Genomic DNA, 14019 nt, shown 5'->3' on the forward strand with positions numbered 1-14019 from the left:
TTCGTTTTGATGAGCCCGTGTTCTCGTCCGTATCAGCTTGTTGGCTTTGGTTCCATGTTTTATGCTGCTGCTGATGTGCACAGGTGGGACGGAAGGTCCTGGAGAGCAGAGATGACAGCCTGTCTCTGGTTCCTCAATAAGCAGAGCCCTGGGTTTTTTATGTTTGTAGGACTGAAACGAGAGGCAGCAGACGTTTAGATGATAAAATTGAATAATATTCTAAGTGGATTTTTCTTGATTAAGCTGTTTGACATTTGCCAAATGGATTCTTGATTTGCATTTGATTATTGCATAATCCATTCACTGCGAAGTTTTGTAAATTAAGATTAATTAGAAAAATGTGAGTTTCTGAAAATCAAAGAGAAATACTTATTACTTTCAGCGACATACGGTAATTGGGCTGGTAACAGTGTTTCTCCAGCAGAAGTCTGTTTTCATGTGAGAAGTGCTAATTTACGGTTGGCAGCACCTACAGTTGTTTGCTAAAGACACAGTAACAGCTTGTTTTCATGAGTAAAAAATGCTCCCTTAATCTTGTTTCCAAAACTATTAATTTGAGTAGCAGACTCTTAGCAGATAGTGCACAGCTAGAAACTCTTCCAGGTTAGGCTAGTTTAAATATCAAAAGGAGACCGAGTTAGAGCCCCTATTAAACCGACATGGACAATTTCCCACCCACAGGCTGCAGGTGAGGGTTGCCGGCCCCTGAAGGTACCTGCGTAGTAAAACCCCACAGTGTTTATCAGGGTGACTGACTCACTGTCTGCTTAGCTTGGCACCGAGCTAATGGCGGTGTTTTCTCGGTGTCGGATAATGAGAACTCTGCTTAGAAGTCGAGTGCGTAGTTTATTGTGAGACTATAAAATGATAGGTCTATGGAAATGAATCATGCAGAGAAGTCTGAGAAAGAGAATCATCGTGTTCCCAGGGAGGGTGTTCCCCGAAGGGCTTCTATTTTGGTGGGTTTAAATAATAAGTTTCCCCTCTTTTTTGTCCTTAAGAGATATTACACATTCATCCTTTCATTTTGCTCTCTTTATGTAGGGGTCAGCGTTCACTGTTTTTTTTTTGTTTTTTGTGGGGGAGAGGTTTTCGCTATAGGGCGCATGCGCTCGCCGGACAGACAGAGAGAGACATAGAGACAGAAAGCGAGAAATCACCCCCCAGGGGGGATGATCATGCTGCAATCCCTTCTCCTCCATTACTCTTCTCGGGATCTTGGGCACGCACGCACACACGCCCAGCGTGAGTTTTAAGCCACCGGGTCGGGGATGCGAACCACTGTCGGCTACGTGGGAGTCCAGCGACATAGCCATTACACTAACTGCTGGTTCCCAGTGTTCACTGTTAATTGTATTGTATTTTAAATACTGACCTAGTGATCAACTTCACAGCTGTTTGTGATAAAACCACGTTAAGTGTCTTCTCCACATCTTGTGCACGAGAATTCGCTCTGGTATGAACGTGGACTTTACATCGCAGGTAATAACAACACGGATGTTTGTGAGTTTGTATATACCAGGGGCAGCTGACTACTTTATTTAGTTTTTAAAAGTTTATTTTATTTTAGGGAGAGAGAGAGAAAGAAAAACAGCTCAAGGGAGGGAAGAATGGAGGGAGGAAGGAAGAGGGAGGAGGAGGGGGGCACTTCCAACAGGATCTGCACGCCAAGATCCATCCCCAGCACGCAGTTCAGATGAAGGGCACACGCATCTGCCAGATAGAGGGAGGTCTTGGGAGGGAACCTGGGGCCTTCCCATGTGGGGCCACTGGGGTTACTACTGTGTTCCCGTCTGGCTCTGTATTATACGGAATAATTCCAGATGCCTGGTGGGTGTGTGGAAAGGTTCATGAATGAGTTCTGGCTCAGCAGCGGTGGTGCAGACAGTAGGGCATAGCTGTGCAATACTGCTGCTGTATGGGAAGACCAGGGGTTCAGATCCCTGGCTGACCTGAATATACCAGGTACATCATTGGGCCTGGCCATGATCCTGGAAGGCTGGGAGGCTGGGAGGCTGGGAGGCTGGGAGGCGGGTCGTAGTGTGACAAGACCCTGTTGCAGGTGCTTGCATCTGTGTCTCTGTCTCTCGTGGGAGAAATGAATACACTTTGGGAAACAGTTATATAAGAGATGCAGGCCTGGAGTATTAGCTGCTAAGTAAGTGCAGTTTCTCTGCTTGGCTCTGGTTGTAGAGGATGCTGGGGCTCTGTAGAAACATCAGGAAAGTAAAAGCAGCACTGTTTCTGGGCTTGGGGGGGGGTGCTGCAGGAAGTTGTAGTTAAGGTTAAAGTAGGCAGGGGCTTCAGTGCCAAGAGAAGCTTTCAAAACTAGGGAAGTACGTGCTGAAGTTTGCCCTAGAAAGCAGGTAGCTGGGAGGAGAGAGGTAAAGTTATTTTTTTCCTTTCAAAGGGAAAAGGATAAATGACATGATTTGAGGAAGTAAGGATTTTGAGAATACCCTTCAGTAATTTTATTGGATGATTATTTCTTTATACAAAATGACACTTAGATTTAAAAATGTAAGTATCCTCGATAAGTATCTGTAACTGTCTTGAAATACACCATTTGTGAGTTTCGTAGCTATTTCTGTTTATATTAATATTTCCTTTTGAAGAGTGAATGCATCTGTTGATAGTGGAAATGGTCACCCTGCAGTTGTGGTGATGGCATGCCCTCTAATTCCGAAGTACCAATTCTTAGTTAAGAGCCGAGCCTGTTCCCCGATTCTGAGAACGCATGGTTCCATACTCCTGCGTGGAGTCTTAAACCTTAAGGACTCACTGAGCATTTTCTCCAGTTTCTCTTCTATATGTAAAGACATCCCCCTCATATTTTTAAAGATCCTTAGTCTCAGATACTTCTACTTGTACAGGCATTTAACACTGTTTCAGCTTTACTTACATGGCCCCTTTATCCTGTTGAATTACACATTGACGTGCGGCTACATACCCCCCGCCCTGCCCTCAGTAAATCATGTGATGTTTGCATACGTGCATCTGCATCCCTGCACACAGGCAAAGGAGAGAGGATGCATGGTTTGCTGGTTGGATGATGATATGCGGAGATTGCTGGGTGGCTGTTATTAATTAGAAAAATGGTTGGGGGATCAGCAGATGGCATAATGGTTATATCATTGGACTCCCGTGTAGTCGACTACGGTTTGAGTCTGGGACCTGGAGGCTTAAAACTCACGTTGGTTGCATATGCGTGTGTGCCCAAAATCCCAAGAAGAGAATGGAGAAGGGATTGCAGCGTGGAGGTAGAGGTGTGTGTGATTTCTCACTTTCTGTCTCTGTCTCTTTCTGTCTCTCTGGCAAATGCATGTACTCTATAGCAAAAATCTCTCAAAAAAAAGAAAAAGAAAAATGGTTGGAAAGTGATTACAAGAAATGATGTGTTCAAGGACCACATATTACATGTAATAATTAGCTGAGGGGATAATGAATTAAAAAAAAAATTATAAATAGGTTGATTTAGGTTATTCTGGCAATGAACAGACTCACTGATCAGAAACCAGCAGTCAAGATTAGTAATACTCTAATGAATGGAAGTGGATACATGTGTTTTAGTGCTGAGAATTACAGTCAGTCCTTTTTGTATGGGTTGAGCCAACTTCAGATTGAAGATATTTGGAAAAAATATTAAAACAAAGATGGTCAAAGTAAAGAATACAAATAATACAAATAAATACAAATAAAGAAGTCTTGCAGTATAACAGTGATTTATATAGCACTATGTTGTATTATGTATTATAGTCAAGATATGATTTTTTAAAGAATTATTTATATATTATTATGATTATTTCTGGAGAGGTTTTTGCTATAGGGTGTGTGCCCTTGCCAGAAAGACAGAAAGAGACAGAGAGACAGAAAGCGAGAAATCACCTTCCATGGGAGATTGTCATGCTGCAATCCCTTCTCCATTCTCCTCTGGGATCTTGGGCACGCACGCACACGCACCCGGTGTGAGTTTAGGCCACCAGGTCCGGAACTCGAACCAGGGTCCATTACATGGGAGTCCAGTGACATAGCCTGCTGGTCCCAGATTTATGTATTAGTTTTTAAAGAATTATTTATTTAATTTTATTTATCACTATCATTATTTTTATTTTTTTAAGTTTGACCAGAGAGAGACAGAGAGACAAGGAAAGTAAAAAAGCTAGCCATCACGTCCAGGACTTGATCTGCAGTCAGCCATGTTGGAGGCCAGCACCTTAACCACCATGCCACCTACTGGCCCCAAGAGATGATTTTAAAGTATGTAGGAGGATGTGTGTAGGGTGTAAATACTATACCATTTTATATAGGGGACTTGGGTGTCCATAGAGAGGTCCTGGAGCCAGTCCCCACGTGGATACCAAGGGTGGACTGTGCATTTGTTTTTCTTTGTTGAATATAAGACTTTCCTAACCTAGGGCCGTTATTTGTCTCAGAGTTGAGTTAAAGAAAATGTATTTATGTGTGTGTGACACACAGACAACAGGTAGCTTCGTTTTTGTGTCTACTGGATGTTTTTTTTCCCTGATCCCCTTCCTCCCTCACCGTTATCGATATTATTTTTAAGGATGCCTGTTGTCAAGCTGAGGAAGTTCCTCTTTTCCTAGTTTTTTGAGAATATCATGAATTAATGTTGAACTTTGTTCTCTGCACCTATTCAGATGATAATAAACTTCTCTCTTTTTTTAGTCTGTTGAGATGGTGAATTATATCAATTGGTTTTCAAATGTCAAACTAGTCTTACATTCTTAGGATAAATCCCTTTGGGTTGTGATTTTTATCCTTTTTATATATTGCTACTTATTTATTTATTTATTTATTTATTTATTTATTTATTTATTTATTTTAGTTTTCATTATAGAGTGTGTGTGTTCACCAGAGAGAGAGAGACAGAGAGAGAAAGAAAGAAGAAACAAATCAGTAGCCCTCAAGATCATAGTCACAAAAACTCCCAATAAAATACAAGTAAGTCAAATGCAGTCACATTGAGGTGTCCCCAGAGCATAGTGGTTAAGCCCTGTACACAGGAAGCTAGATCCAGCACCTCCAACTGAGGTTGTTTTTGTTTTTTTTTAAATAATTATTTTATTATTTTTTAAAATTTTTGCTATAAGGTATGTGTGTTCACCAGAGAGAGAGAGAGAGAGAGAGAGAGAGAGAGAGAAATAAGCTGCCAGGACCGGGACTCAAACTGGAGGTCACAATGTGGGAATCCATCACCCTAACCACCATGCAACCCGCTGGTCCCTCAACTGAGGTTTGACTCTGAGTGCTAGTGGTTGCAAACCATTCCAGGCCCGTGGGTGTGTGTGCCCCAAATTCTGACAGGATGGAGAGATGGCGGAAAAGTATTGTGATATGACTGTGCCCCACTGGAGAGTTCTCTCTCTCCCCCCCTCCTTCCCTCCCTCCCTCATCTGCACACAAGCACTTGTATCCTCTTGGCAGTTAAAAAATGTAGCAGGCCAACAGGTGGTATGGAGGTTAAGGTGCTGGACTCCCATATGGCCAACTGTAGTTTGAGTCCCAGACCTGGCAGCTTAAAAATCATGCTGGGCACACGTGTGTGTGCGTGCCCAAAATCCTAAGAGGAGAATGGAGGAGAAGAGATTGCAGTGTGACCATCCCCCTGGGTGGTGACTTCTCACTTTCCCTCTCTCTGTGTCTCCCACCAGCAAGCCCGTATGCTCTCTGTCTGTCTGGCGAGTGCAGGTGCCCTATAGCAAAAAAAAGAAGAAAAAGAAAAAGTTGAGATAGAGGTGTCACTGCTGGGGCTAGTTTTAGGAAGGAGGTACAGTATGTGACTGGGTCTTAGTAACGTCCTGTTCCTTGACCTGAGTGCTAGTTTCCTGGATGTGTTAATTTGTGCAGGTTCATCAAACTGCACGTTTATGAATTGTGCACTTTTATGTGTGTTTATTATCTTTTAATGAAAAGTTGAGGAAAAAGATGTCATCCAGAATTAAACCAGAGGCATAACCATAGTCATGGTTATAGCTTAATATTTAAGAAAAACAGAGAGGTTGGCAGGTGGCGTGGTGATGAGGGCTGCTGGACTCCCACAGGGCTGACCTCAGTTTGAGTCCCGGACCTGGCAGCTTGATTTCTCACTTTCTCTCTCCCTTTCTCTGTCCCTGTCTGGTCAAATTAAAAAATAAGTAATAATTTAATAAAGTTAAATAAAATAATTGTTAAAAAAAAAAGAAAACCAGAGAGATGACTTATTTTGTTCTGCCAAATACATTTGCTCTCTCTCTAAATTGATCATTTTTATAGTAATTATGAAAAGTGATGATAAATAAATAATTACACTACAAAAGAAAAGGAAATAAAACGTAGTCAAACTATTTCTTTAAAAGTGTTCTAAGCTAAACTTCACATTCAGGAACCAGCAGGTGGCATGGTGGTTAAGGCACTGGACACTCCTACCAACCTGACCAACCATGGTTCGAGTCCTGGACCTGGTGGCTTGCTTTCTCACTTTCTCTCTTTTTCCCATCAAATTAAAATAAATGAATGAAAACATTAAAAAAAAAAAAAAGATAGACTTCACACTAGATTAAGGACAGTCTTTGGAGATTTAGGACTCTTAAAAAAATGAATCTCGTTTTTATTTGTTTTTTTCTTTCATTGTTAATGAAGGTCAGTGCCTTAATTAGTGTGCTTAATTAGTATTTCTTCCATGTGTATTTGTATATGAAGTTGTGCTTTGCCAATTTTATTATTGAGACTTGTTTTTTTTTTTTTTTTTTTTTTGTTTGTTTTGAAGAGGTTTTTACTATAGGGCGTGTGCGCTTGCTAGAAAGAGAGAGACAGAGAGACAGAAAGCAAGAAATCACCCCCAGGGGGGATGGCCACACCACAATCCCTTCTCCTCCATTCTCCTCCTGGAATCTTGGGCATGCACGCATATGCACCCAGCATGAGTTTAAGCCATCAGGTCCGGGACTCAAACTGTAGTTGACTACATGGGAATTCAGCGACATAGACATTACGCTAACTGCTGGTCCCTTGTTTTTTTTTAAGAGATTTTTGCTATAGGGTATCTGTGTTTGGCAGAGAGGCAAAAAATGAGGAATCACCGTCTGGGGGTACGGCTATGCTGCAATCCCTTCTCTTCCATTCTCCTCTTGGGATTTTGGGCATGCACACACATGTGCCCAGGGTGAGTTTAAGCCGACGACGGGTCCAGGACTCAAACTGCGGTTGACTACATGGGAGTCCAGTGATGTAGCCATTATGCCATCTGCTGGTCCCATTCCCTCCTCCCTTTTTGAGTTTATTTTTCCTTCGTGACAAAGGTGGGGTGTACCCCTCCCAGTGCCAGCCGGCCCAGATCATGGGCATGCCTGGCATACTCAGGGAGACCTTGGATCACAAACCCGGGACCTTTTCCCTGCATTACCACTGAGCCACCACCTGGCACTGGGCCTTCTTTTTAATAAAGCTGGTCTGTTTGGGACCAGTGATTCCCAGTGCTGGCTGTGCCTTTGAATCACCTGGAGAGCTTTTCAGACTTATCAGTGCCAAAGCTCCACCCCAGGCCATATAATTAGGGTCTTTAAGAGGAGGGTCTAGGCCATGGTATCTTAATGTTTTATTCTTTTTATACATTTTATCATTGAAAATTTTATGCATTGTAGTGTATATGACTTAAGTATCTTTAAAAACTTTTTTTTTTTTAAGATTATTTATTCCTTCTATGAGAGTGACAGAAAAAGAGGCAGAGGGACAGGCATCCCCATTAGGGGTGCCCTCCCAGTCTCAGCCTGCCCAGACCATAGACACATATATGCCCAGCAGGTGCCGGTAGGTCCTGGTACACGAACCCAGGACCTTTCTCATATGGGTCTAGCTGCATTACCACTGTACCACTGTCTGGCTTCTAAGTATCTTTTTATTTTTAAGAAAGATTTTTTTGCTATAGGGCATGTTTACTTGCCGAGAGACACGGAGAGACAGAGAGACAGAAGCAAGAAATCATCATGTTGCAGTCCCTTCTCCTCCATTCCCCTCTCCAGACTTTGGGCATGCACACACACACACCTGGTGGGAGTTTGAAGCCACTGGGTCCAGGACTTGAACTACAGACTACACCAGAGAGAGAGAGAAAGAGAAAGAGAGAGATGGACAGTGAGAGGGAAAGTGAGAAATCATGCCCAAGGGGGAACGGCCCCTCCACAATCCCTTCTCCTCCATTCTCCTCTCAGAATCTTAGGCACACATGCACACGTGCCCAGCATGATTTTTAATCACTGGGTCCAGTTCTCAAACCATAGTTGGCCATGTGGGAGTCCAGCGACATAAGAGCTACGTCATCTGCTGGCCCTGCTCCTAAGTATCTTTGAACCTGTGGATCTTCCATCATCGTTTCCCCACTTAAACCATTATTAGCCTTGTCTAATAATAACAACCTTCACTTTCCCGGGATTTATTTTTTTAAATGGCTTTTATCGAGAAGTAGGAAACACCTACAGAAAAATACATAACATGAAGTGCAGTTTGAACGAGTCGTTCCCCTGCAGGCGTCTGTGTGGGTACCGTGGGGTCAGAAACAGGTGCTGTTGGCGTCTAGTCCCTCGCATTTCTGTGGCACAGCCCTTCTCCTCCCTTCCAACACGACCAATTGCTTGGTTTGTATGGAAATCTCTTTTAAGATTCGTTATTTCTTTCTCCTGTGGGATTTCCTGGGTATTCTTGCACTGTATTCTTTCTATGTCTGCAAAACACTTTTGAGCACATTTACCTTTGAAAACATCACCGAGTCTTGACTCTCCTGTCTGAGCGCTTCCTCCTCATTCGTGCCTGCTGGTCACCAGATGTGTTTGGTCCCACTCTGGGCTTCAGCAGTAGTTTCTTTTGTTGTTTCTCTTTCTGGGCCACTTCACTGCAGGCTAGAAGCTGTGGCCATCAGAGTTCTTCACTGTGAGAAGGAAACCGTTTTGGGCTAATTTATTAAAGGCACGTGGATGGCCTGCAAGTCCTGAGAAGTTTTGGACTTAGGCTTAGAAACTTCACTGCCAGGAGCAAAGCTCAAAATCTCTTCACATAACTGGCCCCAGGAGACGCCTCTGTCACCTCTGCACAGACGTCAGTGCTTGTGTACCAGACACTGTTCATGCTGGGCTCTGTGTATCTCCCTGACCCACATCCCTGCTGCCCAGGACCCTGGGTGTAGCTGCTTTTCCTGCTGCCATCTGAGTCTTCTGGAGTGCCTGGGTTTTCTTTCTTTCTTTTAAAAAATAATTATGTATTACATTATTTGTTGTGATTTTTCTTTTTTTAAAATAATTATTTATTTAATTTTATTTAATGTTACTATGTTTCAGTTTGATCAGAGAGAGAAAAAGTGAGAAAGCAAGCCACCAGGACCAGGCCTTGAACCATGGTTGGCATGTGAGAGTCCCGTGTCTTAACTGCCATGCCACCTGATGCCCCCTTGTGATTTTTCAAGCCACTGTGTCTGGGACTTGAACCAGGGTTGGCCTTGTAGAAATCCAAGCACCTTTACCACCACGCCACCTGCAGACCTGAGTTTTGCCTCTTCAGTTACCATCTAGTGAAGGCTAGAGTGAACACATTTTATCGGTGCAGCTTGCATTGTGCACCATGTCTTAGTTTGGGAGAAAGATGGGGGCACTCATACTTTTTTTTCTTGTGTGTTTTCATAGTGGGAGGCATATTTGTCTCTAAATAGGGTGTGCTTAAATGTAGACTCAGCATCGCCTTGGTAGGGGTAAAAAGAAAAGTCCACTGTAAAAGTTCTGTATCAGCCTTAGAGATCCATTCCTTTTAACTTAAATGATCTTTTAACCACTGACTTCTCATACAATGCGGTATGCAAATTAGATTACCCATGTTTAGAATCTATCCAAACAAAATAAATTTGACATTGGGGTATGCCTCATCACTTCCAGGTGCTGCATTGTCTTACAACTGAAGCAGTATCTTTATTTTGAAGAACTGTATTCTGTTTGTTGAAACCCTATCGTGACTTTAGCTAGTTGCTGGGATTCCTGTTGTATCTGTATTTATAATTTGGGGAGATGTAGTAGTTAAATGTCTGGCTACAACAGATATTGGTATTTCTTGATGATGTTTTCACTGATGATGGTCTGGCCCTACAGACCACTTGGTGTTTCTTAGATGTGCTCTTTCTTTATGCAAAGAAGGTTTGGAAAATGGGAATATAAACAATATGATACTTGCTTTTCAAAACTCAGATGACATAGCTCTTGTTAAAACAAAGGTGTTTCTTGTACTCCTGAGTTTAATATGAAACTTTATGAGCACAGCTTTGTAAAATTCACAGAGGGCCATTGTAAGCTTCACCAACCAGCTAGTGCGGCTTTAGTGGAAAGGATGGCGTAGTGGACTCGCTGGGACAGGGAGCCTCGGGGACGTTGTCTTGGTTCTGCTGGTCATCCACAGCATTGCTTTGGGTAACTTGCTTGTGTCCTGCTATTTCATCTTTCCAATCGCCAGAAAAAGAATTGGTATTATTATCCCTTCCCCTTCATTTTTCTCAGAACGATGTAGGAGAAGATCTGAGACAGATGTGACGGCGCTTCTTAGGATAAACACCTGCTAACAAAACAAGCAAAGATGAGGTCCTCCAACATCTTCATAGCAGTGTGCGCCCCGCCCACCTTTAGTACATAGTAATAACCTGTTACATGTCCTGGTGGCAGGATATGTTTCTGAGTTATGTTCAAGCCAGGTGGGCCCTCTGTTTTGACTTCTTGAAAACACCCGAGCTGTAGACTCTATGGATTTAATTGATAGGAATTGACTCAGGTTTGTCCGTTTGGCCTCTGTCCTACATGGCCAACGGCAGTTGCTTTACAGAATGTTTCTAAAATTCATTTTCAGGTCATTCAAGTTAGCTATAGCATTCTTCACCTAGCCTTAATTCTCCAGAGGAAAAGATGTTAGGGTTCTAAATGTGGTAAAACTGTAACACGAAGAGCAGAAATCGATTTACTGGTCACTTGATATTTAGTGATGCATTCGATTGTTTTTGTGGTTTCGGAGAGCAATTATTTCTAATGTTTATTTTGCAGCGAGGGCCGAGGCAAGTTGACGGTATTTTCAGTTAAAGCCATGTTAGCGACCATGTGTGGTGGGAAAATGCTGGACAAATTGAGATGTAAGTATGTTTTGTTATTTGAAAAATTTTCTTATTTGATTTTTAAAGCAGTTTTAAATGAACGTTTTTAGAATTTTGGGTGATGCTATACTGGGGTTTTCTAAAGTAGCTGGCTCAGAGTATGTGAGCCATGCCACCTACTGTTCAGATGGGCAAGGTGGTTAATCTCATTCGTTAGTGCTTTGTAAAGTAAGAAAACTGAAGAGATTCAGAATAATCATGCTGACATTTTAAAAATTCTTGAAAAAATGTTTTTCATATTATTAAAAATTAGGCTCGAAGATGATTATGTCAAGAGCTTTTCTTTAGCAAATTAATTTAATTTCTTTTACCAGATTTGGCCAACTTTAGCCCTTAATAACTTCAGTCTTGGGAACCAGCAGTTAGCGTAATGGCTATGTCGCTGAACTCCCATGCAGTCGACCACGGTTCGCGTCCCGGACCCGGTGGCTTAAAACTCACGCCGGGCGCGTGTGTGTGCGTGCCCAAGATCCCGAGAGGAGAATGAAGGAGAAGGGATTGCGACGTGACCATCCCCCCTGGGGAGTGATTTCTCGCTTTCTGTCTCTCTGTCTCTCTCTGTCTGTCTGGCGAGCGCACGTGCCCTATAGCGAAAACCTCTCAAAAATAAATAAATAAATAAATAAAAATAACTTCAGTCTTCACCAGGTGATATTTGCTGTGACTAAATATTCTGTTAGTACCTTAGAGACAGGCTCAGTTACTTAGAAGTTGATGACCTGTTTTTTTTCCCCTAAAATCTTTTTTTTTTTTTTTTTTTTTTCTTACTATTGACTGTTAGGGTATTTTACTTTTTACAAGACACTGCAGGATGGTTAGATAAAATTAAGGAGATGAAATTTATACTTGTTTAATTGTGTTGCTTATTACTTTTTATTTATTGTCGTGAGATTTTTACTAACTGCTTAAAACACGCCAAGGGTCTTGGTAGGTACTTCACATATATTGGGCTGTTGGAAAAGTCATGACTTATTTTTTGTTTTGCTGTGCAAAAATGCATCATAACTTTTCCGACAACCCAATATTTTCTCATGGAAGCCTTAAAATTCCTTTGAACAGAACAGGTGGTATTTTCATTTTGTAGATGGGTGAACTGAGCAGGCAGAGGTGGGATTCCTCCTCGGACTAACTTGAGAGCCATGTTCTAAGCTACTTTGTTGTTCTCCACTCTGCAAACACCGTCATAGGAGACATGCGTGTAATTACGCTACGGTGCTCAGAGCCGTAATACCAGTCGCCACAGAGAAGAAACCCAGTACCAGGTTTCAGAGAGGTGGGATTGAAACCTGGCTTAACAAAGTGTTGAGATACTCTGAGAGCATTTGTTGAAGAAATCGTCTACCCTGCGGTATTTCTCATGGCCAGGGTTTAGATGATTGCATCCTTGCAATATTCCTCTCTGCCCTACTTTTTAATTTTAATTGACACGTAGAGAGTGCTTGGTCAGATTAAACTATATGCTTTTGGACAAGATTATTTCCTTCTTTTCTGTGCTTTTTCTTTAATTTTCTTGCTTTTTTATTTATTCATTCATTTATTTTAATTTGACTAGAGACACAGAGAGAGGGGAAAGTGAGAAAACAAGCCACCAGGTTTGGGACTCGAACCATGGTCTGCCATGTGAGAGTGTCCAGCACCTTAACCACCACGCCACCTGCCAGTCCTCATGTTTTCTGTGCTCTTTCTTTCTTTCTTTCTTTCTTTTTTTTTTTTTGAGAGTTTTTTGTTACAGGGCATGTGTGCTTGCCAGAGATACAGAGAGAGACAGAGAGACAGAAAGTGAGAAATTACCCCCCAGGGTGGGGGGCCATGCTGCAATCCCTTCTCTTACATTCTCGTCTTGGGATTGTGGGCATGCATGTACATGTGCCCGGCGTGAGTTTAAGCCACCAGTCTGGGGCTCGAACCATGGTCAACTACATGGAAGTCCAGCGACATAGCCATTATGCTAACTGCTGGTCCCTTCTGTGCTTTTTCTTACATGTTACTATGATATTGGGAGTGGGAAAGCTATAGTTCACTAGATACAGGTTTAGATACTTTTTTTATTTTTATTTTTTTTTAGTACAGGGTAAATACACTCTCTTGAGAGTGAGAGAGAGTGAGAAAGCAGCCCTGGGGGGAGGAGAGACCACACTGCTACCTGTTCTCCATTCTCCTCTCGGGATTTTGGGCATGCATGCACACAAGTCTGACATGTTTTTAAGCTGCTGGATTGGGGACTCGAACTGCATAGTTGACCATGTGGGATCCAGTACTTTAACCACCTTGCCACTGGCTGGCCCAGATTTAGATATTCTAGAGAAAGATCTTAGATAATATATTTGGTCAAGTGTTTTCTGATTTATCTTTGCTTCAGAAATCAGCAATGTGGAATGTATTTCTGGTCAGAAAAATGATAGTTTTGTTTAAATACTCTTCTGAGGGTACTCATGTGGTTTCTCAAAATTCCACTCTTTTGGATTGAAGTTTATTTCATATTTTCATATTTCAGCGTGTTGTTTTTCTGAGGAAGATAATATGGATGAAATTTTACTTTACTTAAACAAATACACAATTGGAATTTTGTTTGTTTTTTAATAATGATGATGCCAGATAAAGAATTTGTATGGGGGGAACCAGCAGTTAGCGTAATGGCTATGTCACTGGACTCCCACGTAGTCGACCGCGGTTCGTGTCCCGGACCAGGTGGTTTAGAACTCACTCTGGGCGCGTGTGCGTGCGTGCCCAAGATCCTGAGAGGAGAATGGAGGAGAAGGGATTGCGGCGTGACCATCCCCCCTGGGGGGTGATTTCTCGCTTTCTGTCTCTATGTCTCTCTCTGTCTGTCTGGCGAGCGCACACACCCTACA

General features: G+C 42.3%; 1 protein-coding gene across 14 annotated transcripts in view; it reads left to right on the forward strand.

The window, feature by feature from the left end:
* DTNB (dystrobrevin beta) overlaps positions 1–14019 on the forward strand; it is a 275346-nt gene that overhangs the window by 30108 nt on the left and 231219 nt on the right. For all 14 annotated transcript variants that reach the window (XM_014593108.1, XM_014593114.2, XM_014593115.2 and 11 more), the window contains exon 4: positions 11061–11146. In XM_014593108.1, the coding sequence (XP_014448594.1) occupies positions 11061–11146 (86 nt within the window). The remainder of the gene's footprint in view (positions 1–11060; positions 11147–14019) is intronic.

The sequence above is a fragment of the Tupaia chinensis genome, unplaced genomic scaffold, assembly GCF_000334495.1.
Source record: "Tupaia chinensis unplaced genomic scaffold, TupChi_1.0 Scaffold139757_1, whole genome shotgun sequence".
NCBI classification, from domain to species: Eukaryota; Metazoa; Chordata; class Mammalia; order Scandentia; family Tupaiidae; genus Tupaia; species Tupaia belangeri.